Consider the following 21,241-nt stretch of genomic DNA (forward strand, 5'->3'; position numbering starts at 1 on the left):
CTAGTAAAATATCGGAAATTCAATTAAAACACAAATTGTAAACAAATTTGGTAATGTTCACATCTCAAAGTTGAATTTAAAAAAATGTTTTACCAGGTTTATCAGCTGTGCCACAGGAAAGTGCAAACATCACATACCGTTTTTATGGATGGATGTCTTAAACCCATTTGTTTATTGAACTTTTATTCACATAGACTCTGGCCCCAATGGGAAAATCTCTACACCCAGATATTTTCAGGAAAATCGGTATGTTTCTTAAAAAAAAGAGAAGGCCAAAAGATTTATGATATTGTGACGTCAGAATGTTGATTAAATATTTATACTAGGCGGTGGAAGTGTCTATAACTTCGCAACTTCAGAATGAGAGAAAGAGGAGGGATGAGCACTGAAATCCCCCCGGAGGCGAGCAGAAAGATTGCGCTGGTGAGAGTTTCGGGCGCACTGAGACGCAGTCGATTTTTTCCTTTTCTCGCACTCAAAAAAGATGACTTGGAGGATTATGACGGACATAAAAAAATCTCCTCTTGTAGGCTGTGCGTTTCAAGACAGATGGTTCCGCTCAAGTCTTTCGAAGGGAGCTACTTTCGATGAGGACTGACCCCATTTCCTCTGCGGATCCAAGTTTTCAATCACTTCATCAGTCTGCAGGACATATGCGCAGCTGGTGCCAGGGAAAAACCACCCCTGTCCACATGCACTGCTCTGTCTCACTTTGGAGTCTGTACGCTTCTCACCAGGCTCTCACCGCAGACCGAGCGGAGAGGAAAACTCCGATGGAGAATCATGCAGCACTTTGAACCCATGGAGACATGGCGCAAAGGCTCCTCACATCTGCGAACAGAGTCAGCGCTAGATTCGCCTTCATATTTACTTTGTCCCTATCCTGTGCGTACTTATGCTACAATATTCTTTTCTATCGCGGTGCAGTCATGACAAACCAGACTTACGACGGGAAACGCTGCCCGCCGAGCAAAAACGCAGGAGGGAAGAAACTTCTTGGGAAGCTGGACAACTGTGCTTCGCTGAATGTCAGGTCGGCTTTTCAGCTTGGATCCAGTAACCCCCGGGACCAGAGCAAAGCGCAAGGTTCGCCTGGTGCTCACGGGACAGACGCGAATTTTAAAAATATGAGTGTTGCGCAAAAATATGGGAACAAGAAGCTGCCCAATGCGTTAATAGTAGGCGTAAAGAAAGGGGGAACCAGGGCGGTGCTGGAGTTCATCCGGATACATCCAGATGTGCGCGCACTCGGAACAGAACCGCACTTTTTTGACAGAAACTACGACAGAGGGCTGGATTGGTACAGGTGAGCAAAAATTTGAAAATGAAATGTGAACAATTTAGTGTTTTTTTCCACATATTCTGTGTTTTCTTTGTCTCTAGTCTTGTATGCTTCTATGGTCTGATTAAAATTCCAAATGCTCCATCTGCAAAGCAAACTTAAAGGCACTACCAACATTTGTAAGTCGTTCTCCACTCCAAAAGCCATGAAACTCATCAGATACAAAGTTCCTCAGTCACACATACACATGGCAAAGTTCAATATCGCTGTTAAGTCAGCAGAGCTTTAAGTTAGTGTGGTGCAATTAACTTTAATTCAGTATCATAGCTGACTAAAGAATCCCCTAATGTGCCTTCCTTGCTACACCCAGACCAAATATGATCATTTTGGCTTTTTACATATGGAGATGACAAAAAAATCAGATCTTCAGCTACATGTACCTTTCTTTTTGTTTTGCATGATGATAACCTAATAAAGGTTATCATCAGTGATTTTTATCTGGTTACAAGAACATTTTTTCTGAGCCAAGCACAAAAAGGATGAGAATGTTGCAGTCTTCTTTTCAGGTGAAATATTATTTTAAATTAAGTAATTAAGGTCCCAGAATCAGGAGGAAGAGTGGAGAACCACATAATTCAAGTTGGTTTAGGTCAAGTGTGAAGTGTCCAATGTCAGTGATGATTTGGGATGTAAACCCTTGAAACAAACCCAACATGGTTTAGGGTTAGTATAAGTGGAGGTTGAGAAACACCAGATCCAAAATTCTAGACCAGCTGAAAAGCCTAGGAAACTATAGCTTCCTTAACATCTTAGCAGAGTCACAATCTGCTTGTTCTTATGCTACATGATATTGATGCAGTGACTTCTGTTAAAACATCTCACCAAGTATTGATTGGATTTACTGTGAAGCTCCAGACTCATTCTCCAGTTAATAAACATTTTGGTATCATAAAATATTGTTTATTGTTCTTCTGTAGTTTGAAATGTTTTTGAAAAACATAATTTGAGGTTTTCATTGGCTGTAGGCCATAATCATCAACATCTCTACTACTAAACAGTTGACAAGTATTACTTCATGTGTGATGAATCTATTTAATACTGCAGCAATCAAATTGCAGAAATAATTTGATTACACTTCTAAGATATTCTGAAATCCTGAGACAAACCAGCTCTTGAAGCTGAAGAGAGCATGTTTTAAATTAATTAGAACACACGCCATAGAGAAAAATAAGAAGAAGGTTTCTAGTAAGAAGAAAAAATGTTGACTTAGACTCTAAAATTCAGGGAGGTTATGTTATGTCAGAATGACACACACATATGCATATTTTGTAGATACACCAAAGTATTTCTATGCTAATATGAATAGATTTTGCCCTTTACTTAATAAAATAAATAACCCACAGACCAAAATAAAGTATTCTGTCATGTTCATGTTTTTAAGCAATTTCTGGCATTTCTGACATGAATCTTAACTAGTATCTGGACAATTAACTAAATACAAGGCAGAAATTGCTGCAATCAAGTTTTGTGGGTGGCAATTTCAAAATTGCACAATGAACACAGACTCATCCAGCTCATTTTAATACTGCCCAGAGCAGCAGAAAAATGCATATTACTGATGGCTGCAAACAAGCAGACCTGTTGATAATCAGGCACTTTAGCTGTCCCTAGTTGAACCTCTACAGCTCCCACATTGTGCTGTACCTTTACAACACAATCATTTTGGCTTTTTACATATGGAGATGACAAAAAAAAACAGATCTTCAGCTACATGTACGGTACCTTACTTCTTGTTGTACCTTTACAACACAATGTGTCCATCTGAAATGATTATAATAGTGGTAACAATTCAAGAACAGATAGCATAAACAAGGTAAAAACAAGTTAGTAAAACCTGGTTTGGTTTCAGCAACCAATCCAAGGTGACACCAGCCTGTCCTCCCCTTCAACCCATCAGGATGAATAGGCAATGGATGCATAGATCAATTGCTGGATATTCTAAGTAGTCATATGTAAGTTTTTTCTGCTGCTACTCATCCATAAAAGACTACAGGTCCAAACTGTAACAAACAATTATGTCTGCGGATAGGACCTTTCCTCCACCCAGGACTTATACAGGGTCAGGAAAAGAGCAACGAACCTGACTGCAGACCCCACACATCTAGGACACAAACTGTTTAAACTTGTATCGTTAGATCAGCAGTACAAAATGCTTTTTGCAAAAGCCAGCCATCAAAGAGACTGTTTTTTTTAACCAGGCTGACTCTCTTATAAACACAATGCAGCCTACATTACTGTGGGAAAACAAATTACACCGATGCATTTAGGATTGGTGGAAAAGCTAATAACACATTTGCTTGTGTATCTACTACAGACACAAAAGGTTTGGAGAAATGTAAGGTTTCTCTAAACTTGGAGATGGTTGGACATTAACAAGGCAATAGAGACAAACACCAACAGGGGAATCATCAAGTTCAAAAGGCACAGCGGTGCGATAGAGTGGAACATTGTTGTCACTGTACATAAAAGAAGTAAAGTTTCTGCTTTTATCAAACCTCATATTTCATTCATTATTGGTCCATTTTGTTTATATAAGGAGCATTCTGGAATTAAATTGACTGTTTCTGTCCTAACAAGTGACAAACAGGAACCATTTCAACTGTTAAAAACTATTCTTTAAATTCAGTTTTTGTTATCAGCCACTTATGTGACAGAAATCTGATGCAGGGAATTGTAAACCTGACGAGTTGCTTACAGTTGCTTATGGCCTTTGTATATACACAAACTAGACTATCAAGAATAAGACAGACTTCATAGTTTGTCTCTCTAAAAGAATTCCCTGCTCAATATATGCTTTTTTTCCCCTTTGAGTTAATGTTTGGCTTTTCTTATTATAGTGGACCACTTACTCTTTTTAAGCAATGTAAGATAATTTTGTTGTCGATTTATGAAGAAAACAACACGGTATAAAAGAAGTGGTCAGACTTGATCATTTAATGAAGTTCTCGTTAGTCATACATCTATTATGTGCAGCAGGAAGATGTTTTAAGAAGTTTGCAGAAAAGTGAATAAGTCATCCACATTAAGCAGCCCACTTAGGTGATTTTGCCTAAGTGGGCTGTTGAAGATTGCTGCTCGGTCAAAGTTTGGTGGACCTAGCGCCACCAATCTTTGACAGGTTTGCCTTCTGTTTCCCACCTGAAGAATGTCCATGTTGCTCATTTGAATAACTTTCAGTGAAGCTGCTGGTTCAATATATTCATCTGAGTTGATAATATTAAACCAACTACTGGACCTAGCCAGCAGCAATTAGCAAACACCTGGTGGAACTGCACATCAGCTCAACTTCTCAGTGCAACTCTGGTTGCAACTCAGAAAATCAAAGAGTTAGATAACTTTTTATTGTTGGTAAGTTAACTATTGGTGATAACAGATTGGAACACAAACAAAGCCCCAACATTTAAAAAAATTAAATTATATGGTATACATATTTGTTTTCAGAACAAAAAACACAACTGTTCTTTTTTTAGATAGTTTTTAAGACAGTTGAATGTAACCATGCACATTAATGCTTGTCACATTACCTCAGCAAAAGGCTAATATGGCAAAACCCATAACAAGCACTGTCGCACAACAATTATAATTTAGGAAATTGCAGCTATAACATATTTATTTAAGAGCTGTTATTTTTATTTACTATACTATTTGGGCACTAGGTCTTTTAAAAATCCTTTATTTTTAAAATATTTTAAAAATAGTTTTTACTGTGTAATCTTCTTTTAACATGATGTTAGTCTGTAGCAGCTGCACTGCAGCCAGTTTAGGTTCCCTCTCGAATGATGTTCCACTCTCAAGGTTACTGTAAGGATCCGTCGTAAAAACTGTGTCCGTTGTCACGTCTCCCTTAAAATATAATGTTTCAGAGGCAGGTTGGCCTGGAGAATATTTTTAGTAGCACTGGTTCCACAGAATTATGAAATATTGAAAAAATACTCCTGGCAGCTGTCTTTACAGTTGTGTTTTGCACTTTATTTTAACAAAGTAAAAATCAGTCGGGTTAGATTTATTTTATTTTATTTTATTTTTTGTTCAGAAAAACATTAAATTGTGACTTTTTATGCCCATTTCTTCTGTTTAGCAAATCTTTTCTTCAGACATATTTGATGGTATGCGCCATCTACTCAGTTCCAAGAGACGACGACTAATCAATTTTATGTTGCCTCGTTGATGTCCTTGATCAAATAAATACTTTTGAATGCTGGAGAGATAATTCACATTTTGCTTTTTTCACACATTTCTGCCACCAACTTCCAAATACCAAGTAACTATCACCGTAATCTTAACCTTACCAACTCAAAGTAAGTCCATTATGATTTTCTTTATCTATCAATGCATGTGTCCTATAGAGTCAGGAAGAAATATACAAACTGGAACACCAAATTAACTCACCTAGAGTTTCAGTGTATTGTCCAGTTCTGCACAGTCTGTCTTGTTACATTAAGCATGTGACAGACCATTTAGGCTCAGAAGAAAAATGGTGCAGTGTTCATTACCGTGGCTCCTGAAGAGAACACACACATGGCCTCATTTACTTTGTGTGCGGGTATTCACACAACGATAAAGGACCTGATGAAAAAGACATTCCTCTGCCACCAATTTCCTTACTCTTTTCCCTCTGCTTTTTCCATTCTCTGCAGAATCATAAAGATCAAACAGAAACACATTGCCATACACCATCAAGACTTAAAAGGGCATCTCAGCTCTATTGATTTTACAGAAGTCTATAGCGCTTGCAGTTACTTCTTAGAGAAGTGTTGAAATTGCATGAGAGGATGCAGCTGCAAATATTCCAAATGTCCACATTAATTGGCTTGGGGAGGCAGGGTGCTCTGGAACAGTACCATCAGAAGGTTGATGAGGTTAGAAACCTGATTGGTTCTCAGTTAACGTAGAAAACTGCACATTACAGACTGAGCAATGGTGAGAAATAACTCTACATTATTAATGAGCTGTCTTCACTCCATTTCAGAATTCGACATGAACTTGTTACCATTAATTACAAAACAACTCAAAAGACATATTTCCAAAGATTCAACACTGAGACCTGCTGCCCATCGTTTAATGCCTTCACCCTTGTACAGTAGCCCCAGTTAAAATAGCCAGTTTGAGCCTATATCTCCTCAACTACTTTATGAGTGGTGCAGGAGCTTTAGATCCCAAGACAATGTAATAATAACTGAACTGAGCTAAGTGCTAAGGATAAAATCCCACAATGAAAAGCAACTGTCTTATATCAAAATACTATAGCATTATGCTGTATTATTCAATTCTAACTATATAACATAAACAGCCATAGATAAATCTTGCAATGTTAACATGCCACATTGACATTAAGATGTGTTGGAATTATGCGCCCAGTAAAGCTGCACAGTGGACCCCCAATATTTGTGTGGACTTGGGAAAGTAGATGTAGAAATTGCCTGTCCTGCTTCTCCTTTAAATGTTTCAGCACATTTCTTGACATTCATGCACATTTCTCTTGTTCAAAAGAAGAACATTGGACAAGTAATGGATTAAAATTAAAGGAGCATGGGCCATTACTGATATTTAAGGTAATACTTTAGTACTGTGGATTTGCTGTCTGGGCAGATAAACCAATTCAATTAACCAGCTAATATAAGCTTGTTGGACACTAAGAAGCAGAATGACAAAAAGGAATGACTTTTCTTCACAACGAGCACGTTTAACTAAAAACATTTGTTACATTATCTAGCTTATATGCAACATTGTTGTTTTCCACTTTAGCTTGCATCTGATTTTAAACACCGACAAGACACAAAACCATTCTCTTCATATCTGTCAGTGTATCAGAATGTAAATGAATGTTTTAGATAACAGTATAATAATGTTGCGAACCAATATATTATTTTAGTAGCAGAAAGTAATAAAGTGAATTATTCTCTTTTAGCAAAATAAATCACTAACCTTCATTGTAAGCCACTTTTATTTTTAAGTAAGTGAATACATAAAAAAGTAACACCCTTTCATTCCCCAGTAGGGGTTAAAACTATGCCAAAAACTATCCCCTCAGATCATCGTGAAAAACTTCTGTGTTTTTACACCAAATTCTGAATGCTGCAACTGAAATTGAGACTTGTGGGACCAAGTAAATTTGTTCTAAAATTGGTATTGTTCAATTTTGGTGAGCCTGTGCAAACCAAAAATGACCTCAGTTTTGGGTTGTGGAGTTGCACCTTAAAAGTTGTTTTTGATTTACCCCATTTGCTGCAAGGTTTTGGTCTCAGTGATTGGATTCTACAGACAACAAGACATTAGTTGCAGTTTTTCTATTATCTTCAGTCTGCCAATTCTGGGGCAACAATGGCATTTTGGTCAGAGTAGTTGCTTTGAAATCAAATAGTGTTTGGCTTGATTCCAGCTTCCTTCTGCCACATGTTGACATGCCCTGCGCAAGGTACTTAAACCTAATTTTCCCCAAGCTGATGTGTGCACATTTGGGACAGTAAATGGGTTAATGTGGCTCTAACAAATGCTATGAATTTAATCTGTTTCCTATTGTCGCTAGACATCAACAAGTGATTTTCATCCCCATTATTGCTTGATTATTTGATATTTTTGTCTCATCGTATTCTGTAAACTTGAGAGAATGTTATTACTTTCCTGCTTATATGCAGATTAAATGTTTCTTAAGTGTTGATGGTGTACATTAATACATGTTTACTAAAGTATTTAACATCTACAGATTAATTTCAAGCTGTTTCTGTTTAGTCACAGAAATAGAAAGGAACATGCCTTTACAGACAATGTCTTTGTGGATATATTTAGTGCTTTGCCATTCTTCATTCCCTTTTGGAGATTTTCAGCTTGTTAACCTTCCCCTCTTGTCAGACTCAGTGCATGTCTATTGACCAAGGATCAAATCCTGTCTGAGTTGTTCCTCCTCTGCCTGAACTTTCTGCTCTCTTTTGTACTTTTCCACCATCCAAGAGTGAAATGTTCTAAAGATATGCAATTTGTCTGCTCCCTATATATAAATATCCTTGACTGTCACATTGCTGGAGGCTTTACTATAAAACCTGAAAAGCTGCTGAAGCCTTTTCTGTGTTTATATTTCCATTTGTATCAGCTATGATTCTGCAGTAAAGGAACACACAACATTCAAAAACTAAACTAAAGAGAGAATTTTACAAGGTTCGTTGTCATGACTATCACTGATTGACACCAATAGAATAATGAGAAAAATTGATCTGTTTTCAGCCTAATGTGCATCACCACAAAATTCTAACTGTTGAAAAACCCAGCAGAATATTCTTGCTTTGGCCATGATCTTCTTTGTTAAGTATTATTAAAAAGGTAACAAAAAAAAGTCTCAGAAGGAGCACTAACATTTATTTGTAAATGTTTGGATTTCAAAGGCTTCTCTATTTCAGTGTCTGTGGATATTTTGCCTTGCTACATGTTAATGTGACAGTTCAAAGCTCAGTTCAATTGAATGTGTTATTACTCAAGGAGAGCAAGTGTCAGTCATTTCTCTTTGCAGACCAAATCATGAGAAATTCTTATTTCAGGAGAGTCCTAAGTTGAAATGACAGCAGTTAAATAGGAACTCGTTCAATGTAGATTTTTTTTCTCTCTCTCTCTCTTTTTTAATTTGGTGCCTCTCCATCACTGCGTTGTCAAACTTTTGATTTACATATTTGACTATGAAGCTTTCTGATGACAAAAAAGGTCCCTTGAAACATCAGGCTCATTCTGCCTTTTATTTTTAGCCAATTTCTCTCCAATTAAATTAGAGAAATAGATGTGTAGCTCCCGTGATGCTAAATTGCCAGTCACCTCTGTTCCTCACTGAGCTGAAATGGGCACAGGATTGCTGTAATCACCTGGACTGCTGGACTGTTAACTCCTAATAGACTTTTGGAGGTGGCAGGTTTCTGTTACTTTTGATTAATGATCAGATATCACATCTGTAATCAAAGTGAGTGATAGTTTAATAATGGAGCGGCCTCAGCAGTGAAGATTTATGCTGTCATATCAGGAGAGAGGGCGATGCAATTTTTAGGAAGTACGGTGCCACAGACATTATGAGAATCAAGCAGCTAAAGAACACTTTGCTCTGTGAATCTGTGTTATGGATACTGTGAGGACAGCAGGCTGTCCACCTTTGTTTGAAACTGCCTTTTCATGAGATGTCATGATTAATATTGTAGTTTGAACTGTTACCTTAATTAAGAATGAAAATCATATAGAAATCAAACATTTACTTTTTGTCAAATCTGTGTGGTCATGTGAATAACGTAAGCAGTATTATCAGGAAATAATGTTTTACTATAATAGCTTACAATTTAAAATTAAACAAAAAAAAACTGTTGTGCTTGTTTTAAAAACATGGTTTTCAAATTCCACTTACCTAAATTCTTACTCACTGAATGCTAAGATTTGGTACATATGTTCATTAGTTCTTATAACTGTTTTCCAAATAAAGTGCAAACCGATGCCATTAATTCTCTGTTATGTAATTGTACACTTTGGTAATTTGAACCCAAGGGAATTCGTCTTTAAAGTTATTGTGCTGATGTATTGTTGCTAAATTACCCCAGAGAGCAGACAGCCATGGAATGGAATGAATATTGTTTAATGGGTAAAGTTCATTATCAAACTTTTTTTAATGGCAAACATTAAGCTTTTGTCCTTTGAGAGACAAATGGCATTAAGTAAAAGCCCACTGCCCATAGAAATCTTTGTGATTAACCAACCAGGGTACATCTGGTGATCAATGTTTGCATAACATTTGCACTTGATAAAGCTTAGTCATAAAATGTGAATTTATAGGAGCAAAATGCAAGCATTATTGACGATGGAAGGTTTAAAGTAAAGGAAGTCTAATTATGGGAATTTATGTAAAGTCCAGAACAGAGAGGGAAGAAAAGCAAATACAGAAAAAGTATAGGGGAAGCACAAGTGGGTTTTGAAAGAAAATTTGGAGTTGTCATTTAAGCATGTATATTTTTTATGCATGATGTTCAATGAAAAGCATGTGAAAAGGTTCTTGTTTTCTACATTACTAGTTCTGATTGTTTTGACTCTAGATGGTCACCAGAACATGTACAAGTTATGCTGAAAACAGCAGAGAACTTTTCTTAAACTGACACCATGTAAAACTGTGTTTTAAGTACAAATAATGTTGGTATTGCTGCTATAAAGTCAAATTCATTGATTGTGCACAAAGAAATGAGTCAAAGTTGACCTTTACATGTTCAGAGAGTGTGCATCACTGATAAGTCTGTACTGTTCTTAAGAGGTTTTTCAGCAGGATACACCTGTCTGTAATAAAGTAAGCAGTCTCTGTCCTCATGTTAATAGTTCTAGATTTAACAATGTACTTATATTTTCTTATTGATCGCAGCAGAAATGAACAAAGCTTATCCTACTGACCATTTGTTCTTGGTATTCATTTTAAATCAAAATAAAGTGTAAATGCTTTCGTTTTTCAAAATAAAGTAGCTTTTTTATTACCTCGACTTTACCAAAGTAAGTGATATGCAGTCATGAGGAAAGAAAGTAGAGTATTTTCTTCTTGTAGAAACTTGTCTCCAACCTAAAACCAAGACCTCCAAAAAACATATTTGCAAATACTACTGTGATTTCAACAAAAATACGACAAAAAGGAAACCTATTTATTTTCCACATTTAATCAAGCAATAAGACGTTTTCTCAATCTTCACTGACCAAAGATGTTCACAATAAAAGTGATAAATTAATTTCTCAACTTACTTTAAAAGAGAAAATTTCCAGCATTAGAAGATGCATAAAACACACAAAGAAATAAAAAGTATAAACACTAATATAGCACCATTTATAGTGGCTGCCTGTGGTGTGGTTTGTATTACACAGATTCAGTTACTTTCCTTCAGTTGTTCTTTGCTTAGGTTTGAAAAAAGAAGGGGGAAAAAACTGCAGTTACGACATCAATTGCAGTGGTAAAGGATCCTGCACAAATTAGCTTTCAACCATGTTCCCCAGTAGAAGGTTTCATTTACAGTATCGAGCAGATTTTTCACACTCGAGTTCATTTTCCCAGAGGGATTAAATTGTCAGGGCTGAGTCTGTAATGCATCCTGACTTAAAGTTTGGCCAAGAGTCGTGAAGAAGATTGTAAATTACCCCAAAGAAATTTGCTGTTGATTCTGAGTGAGATGGCTGTAATCAATCGAGGCACTTCTCTGAAATGTCTGTTAATCAAGCTGTGTGCATGGACACGTGAGTGTGAACGAGTTTTCCCATTTGTCAAGGCAGAAAGACAGGTTTTCTCATTTCATTTCAAGTGTTTCCAACTTCTATAAACTTTAGTAACCCTTGGAGCAAGTTTTTGGGTATACCTATGTGGGTTTTCTAATTGCTTATAATTATTATCTTCTAAGAGCCAAGAAACTTGGAGCATTCTGAGCTCAGTTTTATCTTTTCATTTCAGATAGCATGTGCAGCGTTATTAATTTCTTGAGGGCGTAGTGAAAGAAAAAAAAGCAAAAAGTACATTTCTGATGGTTGATTTAGGAATCTGCCTCAGGTGTAACATGTTCTCCCACTGACTGGCTATCTCAATAACCAGCAGACACATTAAACGGGGCCGTGCAATGCATTTTTGTCATTAAGTTTACTGTTTCTATGAGCACCACTTCAAGTGATAAACTTTGTTGGTTCTTAAACATCTAATAAAGTCAGTCACACAGAGCTATGTGAGTTGTGAATCCTAATTTGGTTAAAACTAGACAAATGAACCTGAACATGAGGCTTCTCTACAAATACCAGATCAAAAAAGATTTTGTAGATATTAAAGGCACCCCTCAGTGTTCCTCATTAACAGTACAGCAATACAACATGGAATCCATCGCCCCAGACTGCTCCCACTGACATGAAAGCATCCCTGATTTCAATACAAAAATAAGGACTGGTCCTCTTTGATCACTTGATTGCACCATCTTCTCCTTTCCTGTGGTTACACATAATTGATCCTTTTAAAACACAACTGGAAGGTGAAATATTAGTGGACATAATGCTTTTAATATCTTTTTAATGAGGAGTAGACCATAAGTTTTACTTTTACTAAACACAAAGAAACACACGCCTCGTTTCTTGTTATTTCACTTTGAAAATACTAAAGGAACAATAGCTTCATCTCATATCTAATACCTCATATCCTGGCTCTAAACTTTACTAATGGACAAACTTAGAAGATTAAAATGCAAATAGAGCATTGAAATGCACAAATTATCCATGCTTTTAGATCTAGTTGAAGTTGAGTAAATTGACCACCGGACATGCAAAATATTTAGATATGTAAACACCAGGTTTGTAGTAGCTTACCCTTTTTACTAAGGGTAGCTTAGCAAAAAGCTACCCTTAAAAGGCTACCCTAATAAGGGTAAGCTACCCTTTTGAGTCAGACTGCCTCCAGATGCTTTGACAGGTAAGCTACCCTTTTTGTTAAGGGTAAGCTTAGCTTTTGCTATGGGTAAGCTTAGCAAAAGCTTACATGTACATTTTAAATTTAGTGTACATGTTCAAAAAATAATTCATTCATGTTCTTGGTTCACCACCTAAACATTCTGTATTAGACTGACACCTCTCAAAGCATCTGGTTCTCATTCAGTCTTCATAATTTGTCTGATTAAAAAACAAAGCATTGTGTTGGCCTTTACATGGGTTGCAACATCAAATCGACTTTATTTACAGGAATCCAATAAAACAACCAACTCTCATGCTCTCAAGTAACTTCATGTAATCTTTCCACACATCTTTAAATCTCCTTTTTGGTCAACCTCTCAGCTTCCAGCCATGTTAGTTCCAAACTCAGCATCTGATATAATCACTGCCTCTGAAACTGTCTGAACTATCTCAGTTTGGTTTGTCTGACTTTATCTGCAAATAATCAAAACACCTGCTGCCCCTCGGATGTGCTCATTTCTGATCTTACACATCCTTGTCACTCTCAGAGAGAACCTCAACATCTTGAACTCTGTACCCTCCAGTTCTGCCTCATAGCCTTTCCTCATTTGCACAATCAGACAACGTTGCTGGTCTCGCTACTGTCTTGTTCACCTTTCCTTTTATTCTTGCTGATACCCTTTCAGTACACATCACACCTGACACATTTCTCCACCCATTCCACCCATGCTCATGCTTCTCCGCCTCTTTTCCACACACTCCGTTGCTCTGGACCACTTAAAGTCCTGAACCTTCATGACTTCTGCTTCCTGTAGCATCACCGTTCCACATGTGCCCCTCTCATTTTTCACACATGTACTCTGTACCTTCATAACTGTTGCAAAGTAATTCACCAGTTGACATACCAATAAATCCATTCCCCCAAATGAGTAACATGGTATTTGGCATCTCATGTAAATGGCAAAGTAAGGGTGAATTGCTTACTAAATTCCTTTTTTATAGATTCTGTGTGAACAATTAAGCTAACTTAAAAATCATCAAACTTGTAAATTTATGACATCTTGTGTGAACTTATATGTATGACGGACTGAGAAAGGTTAGATGTCACAGACCTATTAATTATTACTTTTTTGGTTGTCTCAGTTGTGAATCCTGCCCATAAAAATATAAATAAGTAAGTAAAATGACCAGTTTAGTCTATTAGTTTTCACAGTTGCTATATATGCCCTCAGCTTACACTTTTAACTTTTACACTTTCAAAAAGACGACAAAGGCAATATAATCAAGGCAAGAGGAGACTCATCACAATTTAGTATCCACAAGGATGCAACAGGAAACATCTTTTGTTCACTATCCATTATATCACAGTTAATACTCAGACTGAACTTGAAGTTCCTCTTGAATGAAACAGCATTGCTTGTTTCAGAGTTGAAAGAAAAGCCAGTTGCACTCACATTCACATGAGTCAGTAACAACTTGAGGCCAGTTTTTCTCATCGTAAACTAATTTTCCATTCCAGAACACTGCCAAGGCATAATCTGGCTAAAACATGTGAAACAGTAACAAATGTGGGGAGAAAAGTAATTTTCACACCATATTAAACCAAGGTGAAAAACAACTTCAGCAATAAACTTCCCAAATAAACTTGAAAATAATGTTATCTAACTAAAATGCATATTCCTAAACTGCATCCTCATCACACGTAGACTTTATGTGGTGTTACAGCCTGGATCTGCCGTAGTCTTGGTGAGTAGTAACAGCTGCCTAGCTACCAATGGTGAAGGTTGTCTGATGTCACGAGGCCATTTTCAATTCGATACACCCTGGCTGAGTCATTGTGTTTTCTGGAAGTACCATGGCAGCTGCGGCAGCTCAAGGGTGTGTTGTAATGATAACAGATGGGCTCTGGCTGCGCCATTAGCTGGCATGAAGACATAATACTACCTCTACAAGGTGCTTTTTTGGCACTGTTTCTTCCAGGAACACACATTGAACAGGTTGTGGTGAAGTTTCAAACACAGAACAGAGAACTGGACTTTAGCCAAAAGTAAGACGTTAGCAAACCAAGAATTGGGAAATGTTAATGTTACTTTTTAAATTTTTTCTCTCTATAATTATGACTGCATTTATGAAAGCTCACGTGATGTTGGTTGTTGATGGGAACATTTAGTCAAATGCTATGATTTTCCATAGCGTTTGAATAACGCTAAAGTCAAACTCAACATTGGTTGTAACTCGCCAGTTTTAATTGGCCAGTTAACATTTTATGAATGATTTTGGATGTTGGGAGAAAACATCATTGATCTTACATTGTTAGGCAACAATTATATGCATATATTAAAATTTGCCTTTTCTTAAGAAAATTTACCAACTTTGACAGATTCAGCTTGAGACCATTGAGTCAAAGTGAGTCAGACTGCCTCCAGATGCATTTTGATTCCTAATGTGTAATGCATACATTAACGTCTTTCAAAATGTGCTTTGCTCGATCTTATTACCAAATGCAAATTAATTTATACCAGGGAATGACTGACAAACGCTTTGACGATATTATCTACTTTCAAAATTAAACTCTTACATTAATCACAATACTATAAACAGAGCATCGCTAACTAGAAAATAAAATAACAAGTGGCTTTCTATATTGCAAAATATCTAATTATTTCTCGCTGGCTTTCCACCTTGAAATGTGTTTGTCTGTTCTATCAGCTCTATCAGTGTTTTATATCTTCTGTGTTGCAGTCATTTAATCTATCAGGCACTAAGACTCTCTGGGAGTAAACAAACAGAACAGCTGTAAAAATCAATAACTCCAGACAAGCTAGGTACTGCAACTTTATCTGATGGACAGGCTCACCTTTATAGTTTCTATTCAAACAAAACAGTGAGCCTGAATGAAACCATATCTTTGTGAATTATTCTCCAGATTGATTATCTTTTTTTTATTTCTGAATGTCTCACTATCTTCATGCAAGTGATGCGAAATGCTTGTAAATGTGGTCAACAGTCTAGAGTTGTAACTGTCATGAATCCAGCTAGTAGTAGTATTTTGAAAAGCAACATTTGTGAACTTTTACTGAGAGTTGTCAGTTCAGAGTTCTAATATGACAAGTTGCAGTTTTGAACTAGTACATACAGATCTTTTTTTTTTTCTAAAGATAGTAAAAATGCATGGAACTGACAAGTCAGAAATCAAAGGTCCTGCCTTCAGCGGAAATAAGGGCTCTGAAGATTATCCAGCATCTTGGATGTAGCTGCAACTTTTTTTTTTATTCCAGTGTGTGTTGGTGTGCATGCATCTGCGTGTGTTGCAAAACTGTTTGCTCAGAAAGGTGTCGTTCTCATAAAAGATTAATAGTTCCCCGGTGGCCCTGAGGCACCCAAGCCAACAACTCGGGGATCATAAATAAAACTAAATGGATCAATATTTCCAAGACTTTAGCAGTAATCTATGGCTACCCCTACCTTGAGAGAGAAAGCTGTGTGAAAGGTTAGATTTTAATCGAACCCTTCCTCTGGTAATAATAAAGAAAGTGTGCTATTTATCATCAGCACTGTGTCGTAATGTGCCTAAAATCAAGAAACTGCTCTGCATTTTGTAACAGTATCTATAGAAATTTAGACATCGTAGCTTCTGATGTCATTCACCCAATAACTAGTTTCAAAAAAACTCGAGATAATTTCTCCTAATTTACAGAGTTTCTGGGCTGATGATGCAACTATGTCACATTTCTGTCTGAAGAGACAATCGTGAATGTATGACTGGTGTCTGAATGGTAAATGAAACATTTGGTTTCCAAACTGCTAGCCACATTTAGTTATTAATCAACTTTTATTGACCAAAGTGCCAAAGCAAAATGTATTACAGGTGGACGGAAACCTTGCCTTGATGAACATGACAAATGCAGTCATTTGCCTGAAGCTTGCAGACTCATTATTGGTGCAGTATGATGATGGTAATTGTGATGCATGTTTTGATTATACAACCTGACCTGAAACTATTGAGTATCTGAAAATTCATCCAAAATTTGGATGTTTTTGTGTTTTATCTCAGCAGCAAATCTAAGACTCACATATAGCTTTGTTTGCTTAAATTTATTTAATAAGTTTAAAATGTAAAACAAGTTATTGTCTTCATTATATTTGCATTAATTTTTAATTTGTTGTAAATACTTTAGCAAAGCATATACATTTACCAACCTGAATGATGAGTAGTTTCAGCTCTAAGATATGAAAAAATGATTAAAAAACTAAGTTTATGCAACATCTTTTTGCTCTCTTATCCATGCTCAGAAGAAAACCATCAGCATACATTTGATTAAGTTGGAATGATATGAACATTATGCAGTTGTGACAGCCGCCAAATATTGAAGGACTGTGCCAGGTGAAAATAGATAGTGCCTTGCTGAAGAGAGAAGCTTGATGTTAGGTTGAACAAATGTGATATTAGAAATGTGTCGGTCAGAACTGGAAGTGCAGACATCCAGTTTAGCTCATTTAAGAGTGACGCAAGACACGGGCAGAGAGTAAGACGTGTCATCCATTTGTCTAAGGCAGTTCCTCAGAGTCAAAAAGTTATGAAAATTATTCTTTGAATCCCTTTTTTTAACTCTGAAGTTCAGACTAGTATTTTATGCAATTTTAAAATTTTGCAGCACTGTCCTCATAATAATGTTTGCTTACCTCATGTTAAGCAATACAAATGCTTTGTCCTCACTAATGAAGATTCATTTTGGCTTCCAAAATGCTTGAAATAGCTTAAAATGTTTTTGATCATTCATAAAAAACAGGGTTGACTTATAAATTACACATTCCACTAGACAAGATTATTTTACAAAAGGCCCTTATTTTTTTACAATTAGACTCACATAAAATACATTTGAAATAAGCCAACATTAATAAAAAATAAAAGTAAAATATAAAACAGATAAGAAACAACGTAAAGCAGCTCCACATAAAGCTCTTATGAACAATATTAGGATGAAATTGAAGGGTGACTGTAGAAACTCCCCTAAGTCATGATGACCTAGCATGACTTCATAAAAGCAGTGAAATCATTACAGGCTTCATAAAATAAAACCAACACAATTATTAATTTGCTCTGGCATACTAACCTTTGATGCATTTTATCTAATTTTTAATATATCTAGCAGGATGTCATGCATTTTTGTTGACCACATATTTTATAAGTGTACATTTCGGTCTAAGCAAGAAGACTTTTTTTTTGCCTGACTTTGACTTTTGATACCAACTGTACATTGTGATATTAGTAGCTGTCACTTCACTTTTGCAGCCTTTTATTATTTTTTGTAACTTTTCTAATATGCATTAAATTTATGCAGGTGCTGTTTTTATGTTCCAGTAGGAGCATTCCCCTGACATACATATCCATGAAAAGCATTTTAAAATGGTCCTAGAAGGGGAAAAAAAGCTCTTTCTAACTTATTCATGTTTTTTTTGTTTGTTTGTTTGTTTGTTTGTTTTTCACACTAGGGGACTGATGCCACGCACACTCGACAGCCAGATAACGCTAGAGAAGACTCCCAGCTATTTTGTGACCAGAGAGGCACCTCACCGCATCTCCCGCATGTCTCATGATACTAAGCTGATTGTTGTGGTTCGAAACCCTGTCACCAGAGCCATCTCTGACTATACTCAGACTCTATCTAAGAAGCCCGACATTCCCACATTTGAAGAGCTAGCTTTCAAAAACCGAAGCTTAGGTCTTGTGGACACATCTTGGAACGCCATTCGGATTGGAATGTATATTCTTCACCTGGAAAACTGGCTGCAGTATTTTCGACTATCACAGATGCATTTTGTGAGTGGTGAGCGACTGATAACGGACCCAGCGGGGGAAATAGGCCGTGTCCAGGACTTTCTGGGGCTGAAACGGATAATCACAGACAAGCACTTCTACTTCAATCGAACCAAAGGTTTCCCCTGTTTAAAAAAGCCCGAAAGCAGCAGCCAACCTCGATGCCTTGGCAAATCCAAGGGCAGGACTCATGTGCAGATTGAGCAGGAGGTCATAGAGCAGCTGCAGGAGTTTTATAGACCTTTTAACATCAAATTCTATGAGACTGTGGGACAAGATTTCAAGTGGGATTGAATGTACTTTAAACAAAAAGAGAGAGAACAGTTTATAAAAATGCCTACCTCTGTTAAGTTAATTGAGAATACCTTTAAAATATATTTATCTGAGTAATAAACAGAGTGATCAAAAAAGTGTTATTAAGAATATAAATTTATAAATATGGGTTTATCCTGTGGGTCATCTGAGGAGAAGTGTAATTTATTCATTGATACATAAAATATATACCAATCAATTTTTCTTCCCATCATACCAATTAAATATTTTTTAATCTACTTTAATGGATCAACTCATTTACCAAATAAGATCACAAAGTTTCCCCACCATTTGCTGTCACCATCCATACAATCATGACGCAGCTTAAATATTTATTATTCAGATTCCTCATTTATTCATCATTTTCTCTGAAAATGATCTGCTGTCCTTACTATTAAAATGAGCACTCCACATGAAGTCACCTCAAAATGTCAAATGAATAATCAAATCAGCCTGTTAGTTTTTTTCTGCAGTTAATATAGAATTGAAAAATACTGTGAGAATCAATTAATTAATAGGTTAATATATATATATATAAATTTGGTGGGCTTTTTCTGTGTTTGTATTCCTATTGTGATCATCAAAATAAAAGTCCTAAATACCAAAAAAAATTATTGGCAATAAATTTATTTCCAGTAAGAGCGCATGGAAAAGACATTTTATGGTGTCTTTTTAAGTATAAGACCAAATTTTCAGAAATCTAATATCTTGCACACATTTGCACAATTTTATAAAACATACTCTGTTTATGACTGTTAAAAGATGTCTGAAAACTATACTGCAAAGTTGCTATGATTAAGCCTTTTATTTATGTCTATGTCAATAAATGAAATGTCAAATTAATGATATTGTTCTTCTAGTTTAAACCCAGTGACTCAGTGACCGATTTCACTTGGAATCCTTAGAGCACTAAATATCTTGATTTTTTTTCAAACTCTGCTTTCTGATACTTAAATGAAAACAAGAATAGCATGAAATGAACATATGTAACTCCTCCTTTCTGCCTGATGAAAGCATGACAGAGTAATTTCTGTGAGCTGGTTAGGACTAACTCAGCATAAAGTCTTAAAAGAGAGATTGCAAAAATGACGTCCGACACAAGAAAACATACTAACCCAGCACTAAGTGAAAGCCTAATTAAAATAACAAAGCATGGATCAACTCAGTTAAAGTTTGGCTGTGAAATTGATTTCCACTAATTGTTACTTTTTGTTTTGTACACATCCAGTATAATCTTAAATTAGATCTTGTTTTTGTCTCTGTGCTTCTGCTGTAGAGAGCAGAACCCAGAACCGTTGCATGATAGACTGTGACAGAGAACAGCCAGCCAACCTGGGCAGAGAGAACAGCTGTAAAGCCTGACAATCCCTCCAGCTAAAGAAGAAGAGCTGAGGGCAACAATTCATGTTGGTTCCAAAACACTGGATTTTGAAATCTTTCCCAGAGACAGGCACCAGTCCCCTGCAGTGACAAGCAGGTATAAACCAGGGATTTCCAAGTCCAGTCCTAGAGAGTTGGTATACTGCAATTTTTAGATGCATCCCTTCTCTAAAACACAGAATTCACATGAACACTTTGTTACCAGGCCTCTGGAGAACTGAATGACATGCTTAGGGATTTCCATCAATTTATGTGCACTGTATTGGAGAATAAATGTATCCAACAGATGCGAGAAATTTACTCTACAAGATCAGGCTTAGTCACCTCAGGTCTAAAGGTTAGAGTTTAGGACCGTTTTTGTTTTGTTTTTTCATCAATGTGAGCCTTCCAGGCTACCCCTGCACATTCTTTAGAGAAGTATATATTGGCTTCATAAATTACTGATTGACTTGACTTGAAAGACTCTGAGGTAAAATAGACAGAATCGGAGCTTAAAGTTTGTCCCTGAAGTAAAACTGGGATGAAAATATAACTTCTACACAGACAGAATCAAAAATTTACTTTTAAATGACTATTCATCCATATCCCACCGAGAAGATTATATGAAACATACTGAATTACTGAGCTGACAGTTTCCAGCGATCCTGTTAAAAGTTAAAATGTTCCTTTCCAAATGCTTCTCTGCATGTCTTGATGTCATTTTCGTTAGCAATCCTTTTTTCTTTTTCTTTTTCTTGACAGATTTAATGCTGTCACTGCTCTGAATGGCTCTCTGTGCTGAGCAGCTGCATTAACCTCTTGATTTTTCACCCTGAAGCCAATCAGAGTTGTCATTAATAATTTCCATCAACATCTTTGACAACGAAGAAATAGGGCATTTCTGAAGGGGGTGATAATGGGTCCAGTATCTGAAAAAAAAAATGCTTCAGAATCAGAGTAATAATCGACTCAAATTATTTGCATATAAATTTCCATTATAAGCT

At 36.4% G+C, this 21,241-nt stretch overlaps 1 protein-coding gene across 1 annotated transcript; it reads left to right on the plus strand.

The window, feature by feature from the left end:
- Window positions 1-435: 435 nt before the first annotated feature.
- Window positions 436-19,721, plus strand: hs3st2 (heparan sulfate (glucosamine) 3-O-sulfotransferase 2). Its single transcript, XM_055021635.1, has 2 exons — window positions 436-1,306; window positions 18,242-19,721. Exons 1-2 carry the CDS (start codon window positions 810-812, stop codon window positions 18,858-18,860), a joined length of 1,116 nt encoding a protein of 371 aa, XP_054877610.1. The 5' UTR covers window positions 436-809; the 3' UTR covers window positions 18,861-19,721.
- The last annotated feature ends 1,520 nt before the right edge of the window (window positions 19,722-21,241 follow it).

Source organism: Poeciliopsis prolifica, unplaced genomic scaffold (assembly GCF_027474105.1).
Source record: "Poeciliopsis prolifica strain line A6 unplaced genomic scaffold, Auburn_PproV2 SCAFFOLD077, whole genome shotgun sequence".
Lineage (NCBI taxonomy): Eukaryota > Metazoa > Chordata > Actinopteri > Cyprinodontiformes > Poeciliidae > Poeciliopsis > Poeciliopsis prolifica.

What these genes read in the sequence shown, in the direction of transcription:
- hs3st2 (XM_055021635.1), top strand. Translation starts at nt 810, where the DNA reads ATGGCGCAAAGGCTCCTCACATCTGCGAACAGAGTCAGCGCTAGATTC. An exon ending in AGAGGGCTGGATTGGTACAG is followed by an intron (nt 1,307 to 18,241) that starts GTGAGCAAAAAT and finishes TTTTCACACTAG; the next exon opens with GGGACTGATGCCACGCACAC.